The sequence below is a fragment of the Miniopterus schreibersii genome (genome assembly GCF_964146895.1).
Source record: "Miniopterus schreibersii genome assembly, chromosome: 13".
Taxonomy (NCBI): domain Eukaryota; kingdom Metazoa; phylum Chordata; class Mammalia; order Chiroptera; family Miniopteridae; genus Miniopterus; species Miniopterus schreibersii.
The window spans coordinates 24,103,030-24,126,979 of NC_138113.1; the positions used below are offsets into that span (position 1 = coordinate 24,103,030).

Sequence of the window (23,950 nt, forward strand, 5' to 3'; positions counted from 1 at the left end):
TGCCCTCCCTGAGCAGCTGTGGCAACCCTGGCCCCTCTCACAGGCGCAGCGCCCCATCGCCACAGCAACTTGCACTCACTTTCCGGTCCCTGTGCAAGGGCAGCACAGCTGTGGCCTCTCCCAAATGAGAGTCCCCAGCAGGCCTGGTTTCTCCGGCTTCAGGATGCCCCCTGGCCAGTGTGGGGACATTTGGATGGAATTGTGTTCCCACCATCTCCCTGGAGACCCATTCTCTGGCAGCTAGGGGCAGGGGTGCCAGGCCCTTGGCAGTGCGGGTGGGGGGCAGAGCAGGTGAGACCTACATTCTTCCTGGGGCGGGCCCTGTCCAGTTGTCAAGCAGCAAACAGCTCTGAGTTGCTACCAAACATCAACGGGCTGGTGTCTTGGGCAGGTGGCAGCAGATCCTGTTACCGGCCCAGGGCCTCTGGGCCCCAGCTTGACCCCAGCCCGGTGTCTCCTTTCAGGCTCTAAGGTCAGCACCCCAGGGTGGTGGGGACATGCTCCAACCCCCACCTAGCCCACAGTCTCCCCACAGAGAGCCCTGCCCTTTAGAGAAAGCAGTTTTTCCACCCCCTTACCCCCTCCCAGGACCCTCTGCTCATCCTGGGGACACTTCCATTTGCTATGCGCCCACCATGTGGCCTGCCTGGCTCTACAATTTCAAATTCATTGAGAATCCTCACAATAGCCTATGAGGAAGGACTCTTCTGTTCCCCAGTTTACAGATGAGGAAACAGTGGCTCAGAGAAAATGGGCCACTTACCCAGGGTCGCTGCACTTGTCGGTGGCAGAACTGGGATTCCTGTGGCTGTGGAGCCCTGGGCTTGTCTCCTACACTGCACACCCTCCAAACCAAGAATAACACACGCGTGACCCCCTGTTCAGCCTGCACACACACCTGGCCCCTTCCCAAACGCCCACACGCTTGAGATCAGGGGTTTTCAAACTTTTTAGATGGAGCCCTCTTTTCAAACAAAATCTCATGTGGAAGCTCAGTATAGCAATCTTAGTGTATAAAGCCACTGCGGCCCCGCCCCTCTGGGAGACTCTCCTGGCTGGCCTTCCCCATCTGTCCTCTGTCGCTCCCCCATGGGCAGCTCTCACAGGGCTCAAACCTTCCATTTTTGGTGCTTAATTTTGGTGTCTGGCAGCCTGTCGTCTCGCCTTCCTTCCCTCCTCCCTGTGGGCCCTGTTCCATCGTGAGCTCAGGGTCCAGCTCCCAGGCCCTGTGGGCAGAACAGCTTGGCCTGGAGCCCCACTGGCCAGACCGGGCACAGCCCTCCGGTCCTAGGCAGCCCTGAGTCAGCACCGCTCCCATCTGGCCAGAGCTGGAGCCGGGGGCCCTGCCTGAAGCTCTGCCCAGCCGCAGCTCCCCTGTCCTCCCCTGTCCCCTGCCTCATCCTCATGGTTCCCTGGGGATGGCTTCACCCTGGGTTGGAGAGACTGTGGATACATCTCCCTATTCCTTTCCCACCCCCTGGCCCCAGGACCACCAACCAGCACCTTCATCGAGGGAGAAGCTTTCCTAGGGCTTCCTGAGTACCATCTTCCCCTCTTGCCTAATTGGTCATGTTCCAGGCTCTCGGAGGACTTTATGAAATCAGGCATCTTCCCTAGTGGGTCGCCATAGCAACGGAGGGCCTAACTCTGGAGAGCGTGGTGGGGATGAAAATGTTCCAGCTAAAAATGTACATGGCCATCAGTGGGCGGGCACCCAAGAGGGGGCCCCCGGCACATAGAAGGCAGCTCCCCGCCCCCACCCTGGCCCCCGCCTGCCCAGGAAGTCAGAGTTGTTCGTGCGTCACCTCGTATCTTTGAATGAGAGGGGGCCCCCCTGTGCTGCCATCCCATGCCACCTTTGAGGGCTGATTCACAGATCAGTAGACAGTATGGTGCAAAGCAGCATTTATGGGAACAGAGGCCAAAAAGGACCCCGGCCCCTTCCCCTGCTCACCGCCCTGTCCCCCTACCTCCCTGCACCCCTCCCACTGTGGGTAGAAGTGGATGGAGAGGGGCAGGGTGCCAGTTTCACTTCCCAACTCCTTTTTGTGACAATTCCTGTCACTTCCTATATTTCTCTGGCAACGGGGTTTTTGGAGCCAAATAAAAGGCCAAGCTCCTGGCCACCCTGACCCACCCTCCCAGAGCCCTCCTTTCACTCAGCCTCCGTCCCTGGTCCCTGTCCATCTGACTGTCCTGTGACCCTCACCTGCCAGGCCAGACTGGGATGGGTATTTGGTCCCAGGATCCAGACGTCCCTAGGAAGACTGGCTGCTGGTGCAGGCTGCCCCCACCCACTGACAAGCTTGAGGTTCTCCCCTCGGTGATAGGAGCTGGAACCTGCAGCATACATCCCTGGGTCTCACAGCATCCCTGGGGAGAATGGCAGCTCGGCAGTGCCGCAGCAAGGCTGGGAGTAGCAGGCCCAATGACTAACCCATGCAGGCCAGACACTGTTCAAATATTTTACATAAACTCGTGTAAGCTTCACAGCCCTTGAGGTGGCTACTGTGGTCTTTCCCATTTATAGATGAGGAAACTCAGGGCCAGAGAGGGGTGGCTTGCCCAGGATCCCCCAGCCGGTAATGAGGAGATTTAAAGCCAGGTCTGCTCACTTGGAAGCCCATTCCTTGAGGCCAGGAGGGACACAGCTCCCACAGTGCATGATCTGGGAGGCTGGACTGGAAGTAGGTCTAGGGTGGGGACAGATAGGATTTGCATTAGTCATGGGCATGGTCACTTGACCAAACCCAAACCTGAGACACCATGTCTGGGGCCCTCTCCAGCTGGTGGACAACCTGCTTCCCACTCCTTGCCCTGATCGCCAGGATGCCCCAGCCCCAGGACATCCTCACTAACCGCTGCCCTGTGCTTGCTCCCCAGGGTCTGATGCTGAGTCGGCTGGGCCACAAGTGCCTGGCCCAGAAGGTGCTGCGGGACGCCGTGGAGAGGCAGAGCACCTGCCACGAGGCATGGCAGGGCCTGGGTGAGGTGCTGCAGGCCCAGGGCCAGAGTGAGGCCGCCATCGACTGCTTCCTCACCGCCCTGGAGCTGGAGGCCAGCAGCCCAGTGCTGCCCTTCTCCATTATCCCCAGAGAGCTCTGACACCGCCCTGCAGCAGCGGGGGGGAGGAGGCTGCCCGGTGTGGGGGCAGGCGGGCCGGGGGAGCACGGGTTCGGGGAGGTATAGGACCTCAGGGAAATACATCTCTAGGGAACACTTCTGCAAGCTGCAGCCCTAGTTCTCCTCGCCTCCCCACCCCACCCCTGCATTCCCTCCAGGGCCAGCTGGGTCTGGGAGCTGCTCATCTGGAGCCGGGTGGACCAGATTTGCATCAAAAGCAAATTCCTTGCTCCTTGGGACTCAGACATTATGGCATTTATGAGCAAGGAAGTAGCTGGGAGGCCACATCAGCATGGGGGCCCCTCCCCAGAGTATCTGTTCATCTAAATGTGTAGTAAGATCTGTGTGGCTTGGTTACCTCCCCATCTAGAAAGCCCTGTCCTATACCTGCCACCCTCCCTCACCATCCCTGACCCTTGATTTCTGGCTTTGCACAAGCTTTAGTCTGGAACTTCAGCTCTTTGCTCTCCAGCACCAAAGATGAACCCTGCAAGCTGCCCCCTGGCTGGGCCAAAAGGGTTTTCCTGGATTCCTTCCTTGGCGCCTTGGAGACAGTCGGCTTGAACCCTAAGTGACTGAGAGTTGTGGTGACGGGACTTGCTCCTTGTGAACCTCACAGCTGTACTCCACCCCACCCATGCCTCTGTGCCTTAGGGAGCCCGCGGCCCTGGTCTCATGCCCCAGCCTCAGGACAGGGTTCTGGATCACTCTCAGGTCTTGCCCTAACTTTCCATTTCCGCCCACCTCTTTTTCTGGAGACACCCCAGCTTTAGCAGGCTCCTTAGACCCTAGGCCATAGCCCCAGGATGGGCCTCAGGATATAAATGTGGGTGCTGGTTGCAGCCCTTTCTGATTGCTTACATCAACACATTCCTTCAAGCCTTACCTTTCTGGGCAGTGGGTACATTGCAGATCGCTCTGTAGATGGGGAGTCTCTAGGACTGTGTCCAATTCATCTCACCACCCACAACACATTTCACCTCAGGCTTTCTTGGGTAACCCAGGCGCCACCCTGGCCATTTGGTTCTCCCTGCCTGGCACCAAATGACTGGTTGGAGACCTGAGGAGTCGGGGCCTGGCACCTCCTAACTGGTTGAGCAGGCCTCTGTATACTTGACACCTTTGTCTGCAGGGACCCTGTGTGCAGGTGGGTGGGTGTCTTCCTGCTGCTCCCCTGCCTGCGGCATGATGCTCCTGGAATTCTCCGCAAGAAGTCAGCCCCTCCACAGGCCTGTCGGGAATTCCTTTTTTATCTGCACTTTGGGTTTTAGTTTTAAAGCTCCAGGTACACCTCTCATTTTAAGATGTGTGGAAAAGTCGGGTGAGGACTGCCCTGGTTTGTTGTAGCCCTGTCTGTCTGTGGGAGACCCACCCTCCTTGCCGCACTGGCTCAGCACTGCACCCCCAGGTGCTTCCCAGGGAGAGCCTGCGCCTTCTGGCCTCCGCCCGGTGAGCAACACTGCGGAGAACAGCAGACCCTTCGCCTCTTGGTTGAAGGATCTCTATATATTTGTGTGTGTATAAATATATATATATATGATAGAGCTCTATTTTTATTCTGGAATTCTGTTAAGAAAGAAAGTAAACATGACAAAGGAAATGCCATTGATTTGCCTTGGGGGGCCCCAAGATGTTGGTAGTCAGTTCTGGGTAATAGGAAAGGGACCGAGTGCATTTTGATTGTATGCCCTCAGAGGCCATCTCAGCGGGCTGGGCCAAGTTGCTGACAGTTCGCAGATTATTCTGAATAAAGAGACCCCTGAAGGGGAAGCAGGCTTGTCTGAAGCAATGTGTTCATTCAGTGTGCAGGTGGCCCCGAAACAGGCCTTGAGCAGCCCTGGAGGAGCAGGTGTTGCAGAAGGAGAGGCCTGAGGAGTCGTGAAGGCCAGGGCCTGGGCCTCACAGGTGGGGGTGGGGTTGTGGGGGGAGGAGGAAAAGGGCCGCTGAGGGACTGTGATTTGATCCAGTGAGAATGGATGTGCACAGTGGAGGCTGGGGAGGGCTTTGAGGTCAGGCTGAAGCCTGGAGATGGGTATAAGGAAGCAGAGGGGTCCAGGCAGGGCCAGCAAGAGTAGGTCTCATTCTGGACTGCCATCTGTTCCTTAGATGGCCCTGAGCTCCATGCTGCCTCCCTGGGCCAACTGGAGAGTCCAAGGCCAGACTTGCTATCTGAACAGTGACTCTTCCAAGGGCACTGCCAGTGGAGCCGCTCCAGCACCTGGGGAGAAGCACCGGGGGTGGGGGGGGGGGGGGTGGTAAGCAGGCCAGGCTGCATCCAGATTGGCCACCTGCCTTGAGAGGTCCATAACCAATACACGCCTAATATGTAGGTTATGCTACTTAACAACACACTACATCCATTATAAAGTGCATTAACATTTTGAAGGATGACAGATTTTTGCAGGAGTTCTATTTCTTGTACCCCAAGGGATCATCTGGTGCACCCCCAAGGCTGCACCCACCCACTTTGAAGACAGCTGCCTTTGAGGCTTTCCCTGGAACTTGGGACTGCCAAGACTGAGCGTCCTGCTCCCTTGGCCTCCCTGTCCCTCAGTTCTGTTCTCCGTTGAGGTTTTACTATACTAGTGAAGGAGGGTCTGTCTTTAGGTGTCCAGCTTCTCTCTTGCTGTGATGCTTTCTTTTAAGGAAACACATTCGCAATCTTTAGTGATATAACAATTAGTATCAGATTACTTGTCACACACCCTCACCCCCAGCTCATGATCCCTTGGGGTGAGAAAGGCCATAGGTGATGTTATATTATCTACCAGCCTGGGAGAAAGTTCTAGAAGGTATATCCTTCAAAAAAGAGAATGGAAGGAGGGAGAAGGAAGGCCTTCCTATTCAATATGAGTGCTGTGCTGTGCTGTGCTGTGCTGTGCTGTGCTGTGCTGTGCTGTGCTGAGCTGTGCTGTGCTGAGCTGAGCTGACCTCGAGTTGGTCAGATGTTGAAAAGTCAGGAAGGGGTGGAGACATTTCCCGACCCCCAGGTCTTCAGAGCCCTTGTTCACACATAAACCCTCCCTGGAGAAGGAGGGAGCCTGCCCTGCGTCCAACCCATTGTGCCAGAACAAGGGCTAGAGTCTGGGGAGAAGACTTGCGTTGCACTGTCACCCTCATGGACCTCCAGCCCACCCACTACTGTCCAGGACACAGCCCTTCAGTATTAATAGTGTTTATCTGCAGGCACAAATATGAATGGAATTTCAGCCACCACCACCCAGCCTCCTTTCTGGTACCAAAGTGCTCATTGTTGCATTTGTACCCCTCACCCGGGCATTCAGATGTTGTCACCATGCAAATATTTCTTGGCCTTGTTTGGGAAACAGCCAGCTAAGTAAACCTCCCCCAGCCCATGCTACCAGCTCTTGGTGGCAACCCACTGTGATCCCAGAGCCCACAACCCAACCTGGCCTCAGGCAAGGATCTGGGGACGGCTGGAGCACAGATGAGAGGCACCCAACCAGTCTAGATAGGCCTGGGAAGGATACTTGGAGCATACCTAGGGCCACAGGAGGGCAATATTTAAAGCAGAAGAATGCCTCACTCCCCATCCCAGCTACAGGTTAGATAGATGGTGTGGAAGACTGAATAATGCCCCTCCAAAGGTGCCTGTGCCCTAATTCCCAGAACCTGTGAATATGTTCTCTTCACGGTAAAGGCATTTGGCAAACATGAGGACCTTGGAGAAACTATCTGGATTATCCAGGTGAGCCCTTATAACCACAAAGATCCTTAAAAGAGGAAGACAGGAGGGTTAGAGTCAGGACCAGATGTAATGGGAGCAATTTGGAATGATCTGAGGAAACGAAAGGTGGTCTCTAGGAGCTAAAAAAGACAAGGAAACGGATTCTGCCCTGGAACCTCCAGAACCCCCTGCCAACACCTTGACTTAAGCCCAGTGAGACTGCTTTGGAAACTTCTGCTCTCCAGAACTGTAAGAGAATAAATTTGTATTGTTTTAAGTGACAAAGTCAGGAGTAATTTGTTATAGCAGCCACAGGAAACTGATACAGATGGTTTAAAGGCACAGAATTGGGCACATGGGCTCAGGGGTACTCTGCAGTCCAGCTCCCATGCCCGGCCCAGGAGGGGTTGGGGATTAGAAGCCTAAGCAGATATGGCCCTGCCTGGCATGTTCTCAAGCGTCCCCTCTAGCCCCATTGAATAAAGGAAGCTCCAGCAATTTCCTTTGTCCTTGATGGCCCTGTTACCATGCAGGACCTCTGAGCTCTGGGACTTCAGAAAAGGAAGGCAGGGACCATGGCCAGCCCCTGCAGCCCTAAATCCAGAGCCCAACCCCTACCCCACTTGGGCCTGGCAGGCTTCGCAAGCCTGCAGCCATGCCTTTAGCCAAAACCAAAGGCCTGTGAGGAGCCCAGCCAGAGGCTGGTAAGAGGTGCCTGGGTTCAGGCCCCTGCTGTCCTTTCTACTAAGAACAACCGCTGTCTGGTACCGCCCCGGGTACTGGCTTCACCCAAACTGGCCCCGTGCTATACTTTTCCCTTTGGACTCAGCCGGATGCTAACATGGGCCCATCTTTTCTTCATACCTGGAGAGGGACTTCTAGGGGAAGGGCCCTGTCTTCTTAAACCTTTAGTGTTGAGAGAACTTGCCCAGAGTTACTGGTGCTTGGTCCCTTCACGCCATCTCAGTGGTATTTCTCAACTTTGGCCACTCATTGGAATCAATTGGGGTGGGGAAGGGGGGTGAGCTTTAAAAAAAATACTGGGCCTGAGTCCTACCCCCAGAGAGTCTGATGTGATCTGTTTGGGAGCGGACAGCACCAAGAATTTTAAAGTCTCCCCAAGGGATTCTAAAATGCAGCTTAGAACCACTGATTCCGAACTTGTAGATTTCAAACTGGGTTTTCAAGAAAATAGGGCTTTCAAAGCAGTCCTAGGATGGGGGACCTGAGTCCTGGCAGCTCTGTGCTGCTTCGAGGTAGGTGGCAGCAAGCAGGTGAGAGATGACGCTGGAGGCAGGGCCAGTCACCTAAGCAGCCTGTGGCCCTCAGCCTCTGAGGCTGGAAGGTGTCACCTGCAGGTCCAGAAGGCAGTGGGTGGGTGGGGGGTAAGGAAGGAGGGGAGGAGAAGGGGGAGGAAGACAGGCTGTCCCCATCAGCGCTGTGACATTTGACATGCTCTGATTTAATGGAGAGGGAATTTCACATGGAAACAGCAGAAGACATTTGCTGCCAAGAAGAGCCAATCCCTTTGGTTGAAGCCAAATTCAGAGGGCAGTTGGGGTGGGGGTGGAGGGGAAAGGAACAGAGCGATACTCAGAGAAGCCAGGGCAGGGACCTTGAGAAGCCAGTGTCACAGCATCCAGTGAGGAGGGAGTAGGGGTCCTGCAGGGAAGGCCTCTCGGGACTTAGGATACAGGCAGAAGTCTCTTCATCCACTCTAGACTTTTCTGAGCCCTTTGGATGTGTCATTTGGTGTTCGTAAGAGCCCTGGCCACCAGGTGTTAATATCTCAATCTCAGCCCTCAAGCTGAAGTTTGACCCAGGTCTGCCAGTCTCTCCATCTAGGAAAAGACAGAGGAGTGTCTCAAGTTTAAGCTCGTGGGGAAAAAGAGCCATCCAGAATCCCTCTGGTCTCTTTGGGAAAGCCCCTCCCTAACCGTATAAAATACTATAAAAATATTAGAATATGCCAAAGAGGAAGTAAAACATTCTCTCCTCACCACCTAGATCTTGCCAGCACCTCAGCTAATACCTAGGGCAGGGTCTCTGACACAGCACCCGAATCACAGAGGAGGGGGGCTGTATTATAACCAGATGGCAAGACTAGTATAGTAAGGAAGACAGGGCTGAGGTGCCCACACCCACACTCAGCTCCAGAAAGACATCATGGGAGCCAAAGGCGCGCTAGGAAATGGACCCAAAACACCAGGGTGTCTAGACGGCCCTGCAGGATGTTCTCCAGCAGCCTCGCCTCCAGGTGAAGTCTCTGCAGGCAGGCAGACCCTCCCTTCTTATTCTGCGTGGGTCTTCATTCTCTCCTGGGACACCGGGGAGCTCCCCTCCACCCACTTACACACCCACACTGCTGTGCCCCTGCAGCCTTGTCACAGCCGAAGGGCCCAGGGGTGGACCCCTGACTCAAGCGGGGCAACTGGATTCTGTCTCCTGGGAACTGGATACTGGAACCAAAAGGGGCTGATTGCATCCTTTTAGGGCGTTGGCTCAGGAAACGACGCGAGGAGAGGCTGAGGTGGCTACATTAGATTCTGTACATAAAGAGGCCTTGAAGTCAGCCTCTCAGGGAGGAGGCCTGAGTGAGAGGAAGAGGGAGACGGAGAGAGAAGTGGTTCACACTTGTCGGGAGATACCCTTACGTGCTGACACCACCAGCTCCCTCCTCCCCTGTTGCTGTGAAGGGTTCCCCTGGCTTCCACCCAGAGCTCTCAGAAACACTTCCCTGAGCACCAGGTGCAACCTGGAGAAGACACCCTCCAGCAGCACCGCCAGCCTGTGGGGACTGTGACCCACTTGGAAATAAAATGTGGAACTATCTGCCTGCAGCCATCTTCAGATCAAAACGGGACAGGAGCCTGCGCCCTGAGAAATCGCTCTCATCTTCCAAGGGGCTGTTTTGGGCCCTGAAGGAATGCCACGCAGAGAGGTTCTTCCCGCAAACGTGAAATGCGAATAAATTCAGTGAGATGGTGGCCCTCCCTTCCTTGCCCCCAGTACCTATTTTATAAGGGCTTATATTCTAGAGAAGAGAGGTGGGATTTTTCTTCTTTTAAAATAAAACAAAATACCGTAAAAGCATCTTTAAAAGTTCCACTTATTTATTAATGACTCTGGAATCTCCTCACCATTTGTGAGACACCAGCTGCCATGCTCAGCATCTGTCTAGTGCAGCCCATCGAGCAGGACTTTGTGGCACAAGTGGCTGCACGCGGTCCCAGCCTTCTGACGGAGCCTCACGCAATTCCCCTCCCACCTGCCTCCCACCCTCCACTCTATTTGAGCCAGGCTAGGCTCCCTGTTCCCCTCCAGCAAATGTTTATTCTTGCCTTTTGTCCAAACAGGGTTCTTTGCCCGTGATCTCCCCTCTCCTCTCTGCCTCAGCCTCTTGGTCCTTGGGTGCCCGCCAGGCTTCCCTCCTGCACACTGCCTTGTCCCTGCTCTGACCGCCTGCAGCCTTCATTGTCGAAATTGCTCCTCTGGGCACCGGGTGCAGTGATTTTACAGCTTCCAGAGATGAGGGCCTGTCTTCCCCCTTGAAACTCCATCTGCATGAGGGCAGTCCCTGGGTTTCCAACACCAGAAAGAGCTGCTTGGCACAGCTTTCAAGCCTCCCTTGAGCCAAGGACTACCCCAAACTACCCTCCTGGCCTCATCTCCCCTACAACCCTCGTCAAACTCAGTCACATGCGTCAATCATCTTTCTTTTAGGCCCCCACTCCCCAGTCCCAACACAGCACCTGGCACAGAGCAGATACTCAAAACATTTTTGTTGACTTGAAACCACAGATACTCATTGGGTTGAATAAATATTGTTCTTTTCAAGGAGTTGAGAGAGAGAAAGAACCACCTGTTGGGATCCCGGCAAGCTCAGCTTGGCCTTGGTTAAACGCGCACCCCCCACTCACAAGGAAGTCTCCTCGAGGCCGTGAGGTATTACAACCCTAGTACAGTTGAGACCCAGCCAGAGAGCCCAAGGCCCGCACAGAGCACAGCCTGGACACACTGGGCTTGTCTGAGCTGCTGCAAGGGCAGCCCAGGGAAATTCTCCAGGAAAACACCTTTTGACAGCAGATTGAGCATAAAATTTATTGTTTAAATTAGGACACTTCGAGAGTGAACTGGAAATTATGCTGGGACTAGTCCAGGTAAGCAGGCTAGATGGTCACTCTGGGCAATCTATTAGGTTCTGTGCTCAAACCCTCCTAAGAGTAGACAGAATAGTTTTCCAAACATAATAACTTGCTAAAACAAAGCAGCTTAGGGCCAGGATGGCTTCATTTTAAAAGCCAATTGTGTTGTTGAAGAAAAGGCTGTGCTCTCTCCCCATTTTGGCTATGGTCCGGGGCTGCTTGGGGAATTGTGCTGAAGATGCGTACGCTCCTGGGCCCGGAGTTTTCTGAAAACAGAACGGAAAACGGGAACTGATGAGAGCTTGATCCCCAAACCCTGGAGCCCACTGAGGCTGGCTGCTGGCTCAGGTGTGACTGGCAAGTCCCCATGGAGGGAGACAAGGGCCACACTGGCTTTGGCTGAGGCCTGGGGCACCCTTGCACTGACGCGTGTCCTTGGAGCTCAGACCTGCTCCTGTCAGCCCCTCTCCCCAAGGCTGCAGAGGTATTGAGAGACAGAGGACAAGCAAGCAATGACCTAGACCTGTGGCGATGGCAGCTCACGTGCCACCTGCACCTCAAGGGGATGGCAGCTCACATGCCACCTGCACACTTTTCCCCACAGGGCAATTTGTTCCTGGGAATGTCATTGTCGTCCGCTCTAGTGAATCTTAGTCTCGTGGTAAGAGGTTAGAGAGAATGGATTCTGAACCACAGTGGTTGACTGCAAAAGCCCAAACTTGTGGGTTTCTATCATTGACCCAGCATGCACGCAGTAAGCGTTTCTCTGCCACAGTCCACGGACCCCAGGGTCAGAAGTATTCTCAAGGGATCGACGAGTTCTACTTTTTAAAAATCATGTTTTCATTTTGATGAAATTCTTTAAAAAATTATTGTCCCAATTGTTAAAATAAAGCTTCTGTCCTGTAGTGATAAAATGCAAATGACTGTCATTTTCATAGACTAAGACTTGGATTTCTAAGGTCAATGTTTTCCAGGCTGGGCTGCACACACATATTCTTAAAACCCAAAGGAATTTTATCTTGGGTTATTGGAGAGACACCAGGGTCTGTGTGTGTGGTTAAGGGAAGAATTTTATTGTCAGATAGGCCTGGGTTCAGGTCCTAGTCTCACCCTCAATGGCTCGGTGTGACCTTGGGCCATGGGCTTCCCATACTTCCCCCATCAAATGAGGTTCTGAGGCTCACAGGAAGACAGGCACTCTACACGCTAGCTACGACTGCTAGTATAAGTCCCTGTTATCACCTTCTTGTCATTTCCTTCCTTGCTTGCAGCTTGTTTTCTTTTCAGGAGACAGTGAGAGTGGAAATTGGATTACCCTGAGAGTGGGACCGAGAGTCAGCCCAGCGTGGATGAGGTCAGCTGACTGCAGAAGCCTCTTTAAATGACAGGATGTTTCCTTTGCCAAAAGCAGAGGAGCAGCCTGGAAATCTCATCAAGGCCTGGCCGGTGTCAAAAAAGCTGAAGCCTTTATTAGTGCTATTAATGAGGAAGCAGCTTGTGTGAGGAGTCCTGAAAGACCGGCCCCCTGAATAGGTTTGTGGGCCTGTACCCCACCCCTAAGACCACCCCTCAGGAGGCTACCTATTATGGTTCTCAGACCTTGAGAACATCTGGCTCCACCCCCCAGTCCTGATTTCACTGTCACCAAGCAAACTTCTGGTTGTCCTCGGCTTCCATGAAGTTTTCTCTATAAGGGGAGACACTCCACAGAGCAGCAGCCCCGAACACCAGCAGTTTCCTGGGACTTTGGTTAGCATGACTCTAACTTCCTGAGGATGCTCAGCCCTGTGATCTCTGACAAAAGTCTCTGTCTGGATCATGGTGATGCTATTAGGGTATGAGGAGCCGATTAAAGGATCCACCAACTCCTGTTGTCAGGCTGTTTTTAATTTTACTGGCTAGAACTCCCCAGTATGCATACCTCCAGACAAACACCACACTACCCCACACTGCAGCTGGCAGCTCTGGAACAAGATCCTGCAGGCAAGGGCCTGGGACACCACAGGTAGGGCTGGAGAGGTGACCTGGGAGCCCAGACAGCAGGTCACCCACTGCCCAGCTTTGCCCACCTTCCTTCATCCTCCAGGGCGGGCCTTTTCCCTATGGGCAGAATTTGTATTTCTGTCTCCCAGCCATCTCAAATAAGGCTATATATCAGCAAGTCTGAGGGACTTTCAGACTGGGGTGCAGGCTGGAAATACCAAAGCCATGGGAATTAAAACTGTCTTTTAGCATTTTTTTAAAAAGCCACTGTTAATACACTCCGTGTTCTGCCTTTGAGATCTTTCTTGGCCTTCCCTAGGCCTTTGAGGCTCTCCCACACTCCCAGATTCTACCTTGTTTATATCTCTCTGTGGACTGAGCCCCTTCCCTGTCCTGAGTTCTTAAGGGCAGGATGATTGCTCATGACTTTGTGGTCTCCTTCGATTCAATGATAATGTTTCTGCTCTCACTTTTTGCTCTCAGAAGCCACACATACAAAGAAAGGCAATTCTGGATGGATGGGGGCAGCCACTGTTCACCGCTTGCCTCAATTCATTAAAGGTGTTTCCCCACAAGCATCCAGGCCATAGCATGGGCGGCTAATCACTGTGCTGGCTGTTCTCACCTGGACCTATAATTCAGCTGCAGTCTTCAGGAGTCACCTGTACCTGAACCCGGCCAAGGGCTTACCAGGTATTTGAGCTCTAGACTCTGCTACCTTGACAAGCAATTATATATATGTGTGTGTGTGTGTGTGTGTGTGTGTGTATACACATATATGTAAACATATATATACTAGAATTGCATATAATACTCCCCATCCCACCTCCACAGCCCACCGCCCCCCAACACACAGCCACAAAACCTACCACCAAATCTGTCCTGTAGAATACTTACTGAACAGGCAGGCAAGAATCGAGGAACTCGGGATCGAAAACAAGAAGTAACGGAACTTGCTGAAGGTATTTTCAAGTCATAATGACCTGGGCCTGGACCTTCATGCTATAGAAAAAAATGTTTTTAAAAGTGTTTCATAATTACTAATATTTTATATATTTTAATGCTTTATTTGCCTTCTACAACTAAACATGCAAATCATGCAATATGGTAGTAGAAAAACTGGATTAGGGCTTGGAAGATCTTATTCATGTGTGCCCTGGCACAAGTCATTGTGAAATGGGGAAAATACCTGCTTTATCTACTTTACCTGCCTGGTGGATGACTGTGAAGACTAGGGGTTGAGTGACTGTAAAAGTCCCCTTTTGGGAACCCTAGTACACTGCTGGTGGGAATGCAGACTGGTACAACCACTATGGAAAACAGTATGGAGGTTCCTCAAAAAATTAAAAATGGAGCTGCCTTTTGACCCAGTGATCCCACTTCTAGGAATATATCCTAAGAATCCTGAAACTCTAATCAGAAAGAATATGTGCACCCCAATGTTCATAGTAGCAGAGTTTACAATAGCTAAGATCTGGAAACAGCCCAAGTGCCCGTCAGTAGATGAGTGGATAAAAAGCTGTGGGACATTCACACCAGGGAATACTACGCAGCTGTAAAGAAGAAGGATCTCGTACCCTTTGGGACAGTATGGAGGGACCTGGAAAAAATTATGCTAAGTGAAATAAGCCAGGCAGAGAAAGACAAACATCACATGATCTCGCTTATACGTGGAATCTAAAGAACTTAATAAACTGATGAACAGAATAGATTCAATGACGTGGAAGCACATATCAGACTGATGAATGTCAGAGGGATGGAGGAGGGTGGGTGGGTGGAGGGGGAGAGAGTAACCAAAGAATTTATATGCAAATATGCACAACCCAAGGACATGGAGGATGGTGGGGAGGGGGATTGGGGAGGGGGATGGGATGGGGTGGAATGGGTCATTGGGGAGAAAAAGGGACATCTGTAATATTTTAAACAAAAATAAAATTAAGAAGAAAAAAAAGTCCCCCTTTGCTCCTGCCTGAGCCCCTCCCCACACTGGCATGCCTCACTCCATACTTGTCTGACTGTTAAGAGTCACCTGCTGTTCTGAGCTGTTAGCTTTCTAAGACACACTTATTCTTTCATATAACTGTAATATATGTTATCTTAGTACAAATAAGTATTCACAGCAATTCCCTGACATAAGTACAATGCTATGGGATTAACAAAAATGAACACAATTTTTAAAAAGACAAACATAAATTCACAAGGAGGAAATACAATTGTTCAGTGAGGAAATGAGTAGGAGGCTTTAACCTTATTAATAACCAAATAAGTTTTCATTAAAGCAACAATAAGGTTCTTTTTTGGTGGTTCTTTTTCTTCTTAATTTTATTTTTGTTTAAAATATTACAGATGTCCCTAAGGAACTCACCCTAGAAAATTAACAAAGGTAAAAAGAAAGAAGGAAAAAAGGAAGGGAGGGAAGGAGGAGGGAGGGGAAAACAAAACTTTAACCACCAGCATAGCATGGACACTCTTGTATGATTCTTTCTGGTGGAAGTATAAATTTGATTAGCCTTTCTGGAGTACAGTTTAGGAAACTCTGAAATAACTTAAAAACATCCAAATAGAGAAAGGAGAAAGAGACTAGTGACAAGATTGTTGCAGAAATCCAGAAGACAAACGAGTCCTGAGCCCAGAGAAGGCAGGGAGAATGGAAGTGTTCAAAACACCATAGCAGACAATGTACACAAGATGTTAGCCTTTTATTTTATTTTGTTTTCTAGTAATCCACTTTTTTCCTTCTCCCATTTTCAAATACCTGTGCTATTTGACAAAAATGAGTCTTTCTGGCATGACGTCTTGGCTGTTTCTAAATAATGCAGGCACTAGGGGAAGCGGGTGGAGGTAGAGAGAAGCCAGGAGCTGGTCCCTGTTGAATGGGCACATGGGTTGGATACAGCATTCTGTCCATGTGGTGTATATTTTTTACATCCTTATAATACAAAGTTAAAGACAATGTATATTTATTATTTTGACTCAGCAATTCCGCTTTTAGGAACTCACCCTAAGGAAACAACTGAGAATGTGGCAAATTTTTGGCCACAAAGACATTCGCTATAACATCGTTTCTAAAGGTTGGAAATGAGAAATAAACCAAATGACCAAGGACCTGTGTCTGGTTGAACAAATTGTGATTCCTTCATCCAGCCGTCCAGGGTCGATGAATTTTTATAGACATAAAAGCTATTCCCAAATATTGTGAAGTGAAAAATAAAAGCTTAAAAAAATGTGCTTGAAAAAAACTGGGGATGGAATGCTCACGGATAGTTGTTTTCTCCAGGTGGTGGCATGTTGAGTAAAAAGAAACATTTTTATTTTTAATTTCCTTATCAGCGCTTCCTAATTTTTCTACAATGGACTTGAGTGCTCTTAAAATATGAAAAACAATTATACTTAATGTATAGATAAATGGATATGGAAAAGAAGTTTAAGAGAAAGGGAGAGAGGAGAAACAAGGGTTAAATTAACAGAAGGTGAGAACAGGAAAAGGTATCTTGTAAGAGCCTTATAATAGGTGAGGTTGGACCACAAATTAGCCAAGGGATTTGGCAGGACAAGCGCCCAAGTGCAGGCCCTGCCGTGTAATTAGGGCTCCATTTCTCAATTACTCCACCGTGAATGGAGCCTGTTATCACAGCCAAGCACAAGTCTGATCATCAAGGAGTGGATGCACCTCCTAATTTTACAACTCATGGCAGAAAGCTAAAAACAGTAATGTTTTCAAACCAATGCACATGTGGGACAGAGACTACTTTCTGTATGGAGTGACCTCTGCACTCCCACTGAAGAAGCCTGAGCCACCACAAAAACAAAGGCGTAGAAAACAGAGGCAATCGGGGAGGAACAGTTTGCGCAATGTCCCCTCGCTTTGGCCATAACAAGCACAGTGCTCTCAAGCCAGATTGGTAGCTGGAGCGAAAGCTGCTGCTGAGTGTGTTACCATTGACTGCATGCCTGTGACAGCCCAGCTGTCCACAGGATGGCCAAGAAATGCCACCACCTGCACCCTTTCCCACCAAGCCTAACGTGGCTTTCATTTCTAAGCTTCCAAGTCATGAGCTCCTTGGGAGTCCAGGTGGCAGGCCTAGCGAAGCACTGATGTCTGCCTGTGTCATCCAGCAGCCTCCCTGCATGGGGCCTAGTCACTTGGATAAAAAAGACTAGGACTTGGGGCAGAAAGAAATGACTGAGTGCTATTTGTCACACATGTCAGATGAAATCTTTAAGTGGGAACATTAGGGAAGTGGATACAGGCCCAAGTTCATATTCCAAAGACCACAGGAATGCTGTTCTAAATGAAAAGTAATGATCTTGCCAGGGTCCTGCAATGGGTGGGAAACATTTCCCGCAGAGTCCTGGCTTATGCCCCATCGAGGACACATGAGTGGGCAGAGCAGGAATGGAGGGAAGGGGACACTGTCCAGGATGGCTCTGAATGTATGTCAGGAAATGGACCTCAGTCAACAGGAAGGTGTTTAAAACAAGAAGGACTTGAACTGTGCCGAGTCTGCCTTGAGGTGGGGGACTCTGCTCCCTCGTTTACTGGGGATCACTGGATGTGACCCAGAGCTCTGGTCCACATTATGTGCAATTCATGGGTGAAGGGCAACATTCAGGCTCATCAAGCAGTACTAAGCACCTCTTGCATAAATTGAATGGGTCATTTCTTAAACCTTGCTATTGTCAGGGCCATGCTTTGGCAACCCTGGGTTTCTTGAAACTAAGCCTTTCAAAGACCATTGACATTTGGTGCCAAGGAAAACAGAACTGTCACCTTCCTAGAGTCTGCTGCCAAAGGAAACTACAGGAACCCTTTTATATAGTGCCCATTCTTCTGCTTTGGGGCATGATTATATCTCAACCCTCCTGACAAGATGAGAATATCTTTCTCTTCCCTTTAAAAAGTCTTATTTAATTGAGTTTTTACTCGAGGGCAACTTTAACCAATGGGAGCTGTAGAGATTACACAGATGAATAAAACGCTATCTTCAAGGTCAGAGTTTAGAGTCCAGTGAGGGACACAGGCAAAACCAAATAAAAACACCCCAAAAGAATCAGTGAAGGTATGAGGAGCTGGAATGGTGCTGACTGGGGGCTGAGCTAGCTGCCTGGTTCCAAGATTCTAAACCAGGTCCTTGTGTAGCTGGAGTGTGCTAGCTTAGTGTGACCTCAGTGGGCCACAGGATATTACCAAGGATAGGAGCTTTCCACTCACTGCAAAGGACTCCAATGTGTAGGCCCCTCTGACTTTTCTGGTGTGCCCCTGGGTTCCTGTCATAACATGAAGAAGCTTGATTTATTTGGTTACAAATGCTTATGGACAATAAGGCTCATTACCATTATAGGCCTTTGGTAAACCCTGCCAGACTCCTCCTCCCAACACACTCCTTTGGGGCTGAGAGGGTGGAAATGGCTCACCTACACAGCACTGCTCAGCAATGAAAAGGCTCCAGATGCCTCTGAAAGACTGTGTAGATGAATCAAGAGAATAGATGAGCCCAGACAGCATGGCTCAGTGGTTGAGCATCAACCTAGGATCCAGGAGATCGTGGTTCGATTCCTGGTCAGGGCACATACCCGGGTTGTGGGCTCGATCCCCAGTGCAAGGCATGCAGGAGGCAGCTGATCAATGACTCTCATCATTGATGTTTCTATCTCTCCCCCTCTCCCTTCCTCTCTCTGAAGTCAATCAAGATATTTAAAAAAAAAAAAAAAGAATAGATGAAATGATCCCAAGTTTGTATGTGTTGAATTATGTCCTTCCAAAATTCATAAATGCTACGAATTTTTGTTCTGTTGAATATTAGTTGTCCTCCCCAAATTCATAAGTTCTGTGACTTTTGAATTCCTAGTACCTGAGAATGTAATCTCAGGGCAATGGCAATAGGGTCATTCCAGGTGTAATTAGTGAAGATGAGGTCATTAGGATGGGCCCTAATCCAGTATGAAAGTATGAAGTGTATCCTTTATAACAAGGGAAATTTTGGACTCAGAGGCACGTACATAGGGGTAATTTCCCTCCATGTGAAGACAAAGGCAGAGATATTGTTGAAGATTGCCAGCAAAGCCCTGGAAATTATGAGAGGGGAGGGGAATAGAAGGAACCAACAAGGCCGACACCTTGATCTTGACTTCTAGACTCTGGAACTGTGAGACAATATATTTCTGTTGTCAAGCCACTCAGTTTGTAGTACTTTGTTACAGCAGCCCTGGCAAATAAATACACAAAGTGTTCAACTCATTTCTTCATTCAACTAATATACACAGTGTGCCACACAGTGTGCTGGGAATTGGGAATACAGCAGTGTATAATTGTCTCCCAATATCCTTTCTCCTAATCCTTGGTATTAGAACAATTTTTAACTGCGCACATGTCTACCCAGAATAAAAATTAAATTTCCCAGCCTCCCTTTCAGCTAGGTGTGACCACATGGCTAATTTCTGGCCAATAGGATGGAGGTGGAAGATGTGTATGCAAATTCCAAGGAGCATCCTTAAGGAGAGGGCAGTTTGTCCATCTCCCCCGCCCTCCTGCCTGCTAGCTTGTCCCATGTTCTTGGCTCTGAGGGACCATAAGAATGGAAGTCATGCTTAGCAGAGCAGCACACAGAAATCTGATGTTGTGGATTTGCCACACCATCCCTGAACCACCTTTGTACAAGAGAAAAATATTTTCCTATCATGTTTAAAATAGTTATTTGGGGTCTTTGTTACTGGCAGCAGAACTCAGTCTTTTTTTTTTTTTAAAAATATATTTTTATTGATTTCACAGAGAGGAAAGGAGAGGGGGAGAGAGAGAGAGAAACATCAATGATGAGAGAATCATTGATTGGCTACAGACCACAACCTGGGCATGTGCCCTGACCGGGAATTGAGCCCCAATCACCTGGATCCTAGGTTGACGCTCAACCCCTGAGCCACGCCCGGCCGGGCAGAACTCAGTCTTAATTGAAAAGATATACATGTTTCCCACTCTCGTGGGACTTACATTCTAATAGGAAATATATACCTTACTAAAAAATATGCTGGAAAATAACACAAAGGAACACATACAGTGCTAGGGGAGAGCATGTAAGGGGGTAAACTGACCTGGTTTGAGGGGCCTAAGAAGCCCCTTAAAGAAGTACTTTTGAGCAGAAACCTAAAGAACAAAGAGAAAGGAGTTTGATGGGAGGCAGTCATAGGAGAGGCTAGGGTGCCAAAGCCAGCAGGGCCTTCAGGGCAAGCCTAGAGAGGAGGCCGCTGCTCGTTTTAACCTTGTAGGGACAAATGCACTGCATCACAAAACATAAATGAAAGGGCATAGCTGCTGTCAAAAATAGTCAGGAACGTGAAGTTCAGCTGTCTCCCTCCAGTTGCTGTGTTGTTTTCACATATGTATCAACACTGTGACTGGTTTGACAGTTTCCCTGCAGATGTAAAATGGCAGTCGTCACCCCTGCATTTCCATCTCCATAAGGCCGCAGAGTTCCGCAGCCTCCTCCGCAGGCAGGGCTGCTGACCTACGGGCGCCTCTCCTGCCCGGCCCCCACCACCCCGCCCGGGGCGCTGCCGGAGAGCTGCCCCATCCCTGCCGCCATCTCTGGCTCACACACCCGCTCTCATCTGATCCTCGCAACAGTGCAGGGAAATGCTGTTACCTCCATTTAACAGATGAGCAAGTGAGGCTCAGAGGGGTTAGAAACAAATGACTCAGCACCTCAGCTGCGGGAGCGAGAGCCAGTTACTCACCCTGCTTCTCCATGCTAGGAGGTGTCAGTACTTGGTTCTAAGCTTTTTTTTTTAATCATAGAGCTAAAGGGAACCTAGAATAAGCACCTTGTCTGTCCTTAATAATCCTAACAACTTTCAATGAATCATACTTCAAGAGAGAAAGGGTCAGAAACAAAATGTGTAGCCCCAAATGTCTATATATACACATAAAACATAAGTAATATGCAACATGAACTGAAATTAGTACATGGGATAATAAAAATGATCCCCCCAAATTTGGGGAGATGGGTGTAAGAGGAGGGCCATATTGAGTAACAAAGAAAACAGATGCCCCCTCCCCCCCCAAGGAGGGTAGAATCCTGTGTGGAGGTGGGCACAGAGAGAAGCTGGCAGCTTCTGGGAACTCAGGGGGAGGCAGATGGCAGGGCGGGTCTGACTACGGAAATTCCAGAACTCTGTAAATATTGGTCTACATCTTCAGAGGAAAAAGAAGGGAGACATGCATGTTGGCTGGTGGGGTGCAAGCAAATCTGTCAGAAGCCAAAATTCTTCACATTTGCGAAATGAAGAATTAATGTGCCTCTGAAGTCTAGCTCGGTACTGTTTATTTCTACTGAGAGAGAAACTGGTAGTCTGGGTTTTCCAGGTATGAGCTATGTGGGTAGGGCAGCACTGAGTGATCACTAACCTGTCCACACCAAAAATGTAGCTCGTATACAAATGCATGTGCCAGGGACGTCCAGGTATTTCAGAATTGCTGCGGGTGTTTACTGGCCCATCCTCCCTTTTCCACATGACCCTGGGAGCATCCTTAGAAATCTAAGGTGGCATTTCTGCCTGGGAACTTCCAGTCAAGCTGGCAACTCCCTACTCCTGGTCACAGTGATTGGCCCAGGGTCGGGCAACCATCACCTGGACAATCAGAAGAGCTTCTTTTTATTTATTTTTTTAATCCGCACCCTAGGATTTTTTTCCCATTGCTTTTCAGAGAGCGTGGAAGTGTGTGTGTGGGGGGACATCGATGTGAGAGGGACACATCAATTGGTTGCCTCCTGCATGCGCCCCGGCAGGAACCAGCAATGGAGCCTGCAAGCGAGGTCCACGTGTGCCCTTAACCAGAAACAAACAGGAGACCTTTCAGGCCAAGGGCCGGTGCTCTAACCACTGAGAAACCCGGCTAGGGCAGAAGAGCTTGCTTTCCCACACTCTGGGGGCTAGGCACCTGGGGCTGCTGGGGTGGTCTTGCTCAGCTCATGGAGAAACCATGTCCAAAGAATGGAGAAAGGTAAATAGTGCCCAAGGCAATGTGCACCAATAAATTCCACCCCAGCTTTATGTTTGTATTTTTTGCTTAAGCTAATTGGGATGGGTTTCTGTAGCTCGCCACTGAATAAAATCTTAATATATTCTTTTTCCTGTTCCCAGTCAAGATATTGTTATAAGAAGGAACGCAGGAAATTCCTCACACTCACAGCCAGGCAGGGATCTATGACTGCTGGTGTTAATAGCATCAGAAAAGTTGCACAAATTTAAAAAAAAAATTGCCAAAATATCTTTTTCTTAAAAATTCTAGTACATCTGTAACTACATTTGAAAGGTCATATTTTTCCAAAAATGTTACCTACAAGTGAACTCATCTTTGAAGACACTGAGAATGAGACCTGTTTTCATTATCTTAACTTTCAGATTCCTTTCAATCTGTGTTTGGCTTTATTCAATAGGACCAAGTTTATTAATTATTTTTCTGTTCCTCATGAAATTTTAAACTACCAGCTTAGTTTCTTTTTGTAGTTCACTTTTTAAGTATAGTTAGTATACAATATTTCAGGTATATAATATAGTGATTCAACACTTTTATACCTTACAACGTGGTCCCCCCACTAATTCTAGTAATCATCTGTCACCATGCAAACTGAACACAATATTTTTTACTATATTCCCCCTTCCCTTCTTCACCCATCCCTCCCCTCCTCCCCTCTGCCAGCCGTCCCTTTGATCTCTGTTTATGAGTCTCTTTTTGTTTTGTCTTGTTGGTTTGTATGTTTCTTAGATTCCACATGTAAGTGAAACCATACTGCCTTTGTCTTACTCTGACTTATTCACTTAGCATAATACCCTCAGGCCCATCCATGTTGTCACAAATGACAAGATTTCATTCTTTCTTTAATTGCTGCAAAATATTCCCCTGTATGTATAGACTAAATCTTCATCCATTCGTCTATTGATGGACACTTAGGGTGATTCCGTATCTTGACTATTATAAATAATGCTGCAATGAACATAGGTGGGCATATCTCTTTTTGAATTAGTGTTTTTGTTTTCTTCAGATAAATACCCAGAAATGGAATTCTTGGGTCATATGTTAGATCTCTTTTTAGTTTTTTGAGGAATCTCCTTACTGTTTTCCATAGTGACTCCATCAATGTGCAGACCCATCAGCAGTGCACAAGGGTTCCCTGTTCTCCACGTCCTTGCCAACACAAGTTATTTGTTGACTTTGTGATAACAGCCATTCTGGCTGGAGTGAGGTGGTATCTCATTGAGAGTTTTGTTTGTTTGTTTGTTTGTTTTTTCCAAAATATATTTTTATTGATTTCAGAGAGAGGAAGGGAGAGAGAGAGAGAGAATCATCAATGATCAGAGAGTCATTGATCGGCTGCCTCCTGCACACCCCTTACTGGGCATAGAGCCCACAACCTGGGCATGTGCCCTGACCGGGGATCGAACCGTGATCTACTGGATCATAAGTCGATGCTCAAAAGCTGAGCTACACCAGCTGGGCTCACTGTGGTCTTGATTTGCAACTCCCTGATGATTAGTGATGTTGAGCATCTCTTCATAAGGCCATCTGTATATCATCTTTGGAGAAATGTCTCTTCATGTCCTCTGCCCATTTTTTGATTGGCTAGTTTATTTTTTTGTTATTGAATTGAATGAGTTCCTTATATATTTTGGCTATCAACCCTTTCATCAGATGTGTCATTTGTGAATATCTTTTCCCATTCAGTAGGTTGTCTTTTGTTTGTTTGATGGTTTCCTTCGCTGTGCAGAAGCTTTTTAGGTTGATAAAGTCCCATTTGTTTATTTTTGCTTTTGCTTCCCTTTACCAGCTTCTTTTTTAATTAAACTAATTCCTTAAATGCAAAAACAGCTGGAATATTCAGCATTCTTTCAGAATGCTAGTTTTAATGCAAAAAATATGCCACAGATGTGTTATCCCTTTTCAAGCTTCTACTATTAAATGTGACTAAAACAGACAAATCATATAACACTCATTTGTGTCTGAACAGACTCTTTC

At 49.0% G+C, this 23,950-nt stretch overlaps 2 protein-coding genes across 3 annotated transcripts in view; one reads left to right on the forward strand and one right to left on the reverse strand.

The window, feature by feature from the left end:
- Positions 1–4,898, forward strand: part of TTC7A (tetratricopeptide repeat domain 7A) — a 107,005-nt gene extending 102,107 nt beyond the window's left edge. For both annotated transcript variants that reach the window (XM_081156666.1, XM_081156667.1), the window contains one exon: positions 2,884–4,898. In XM_081156666.1, the coding sequence (XP_081012792.1) occupies positions 2,884–3,105 (222 nt within the window). In that variant the 3' untranslated portion in view covers positions 3,106–4,898. The remainder of the gene's footprint in view (positions 1–2,883) is intronic.
- A 5,983-nt stretch (positions 4,899–10,881) lies between these two features.
- STPG4 (sperm-tail PG-rich repeat containing 4) overlaps positions 10,882–23,950 on the reverse strand; it is a gene marked incomplete at its 5' end in the record, with an annotated part of 278,271 nt that continues 265,202 nt past the window's right edge. The window contains 2 exons of the mRNA XM_081155864.1: positions 10,882–11,222; positions 13,840–13,944. Of these exons, the coding sequence (XP_081011990.1) occupies positions 11,106–11,222; positions 13,840–13,944 (222 nt within the window). The 3' untranslated portion in view covers positions 10,882–11,105. The remainder of the gene's footprint in view (positions 11,223–13,839; positions 13,945–23,950) is intronic.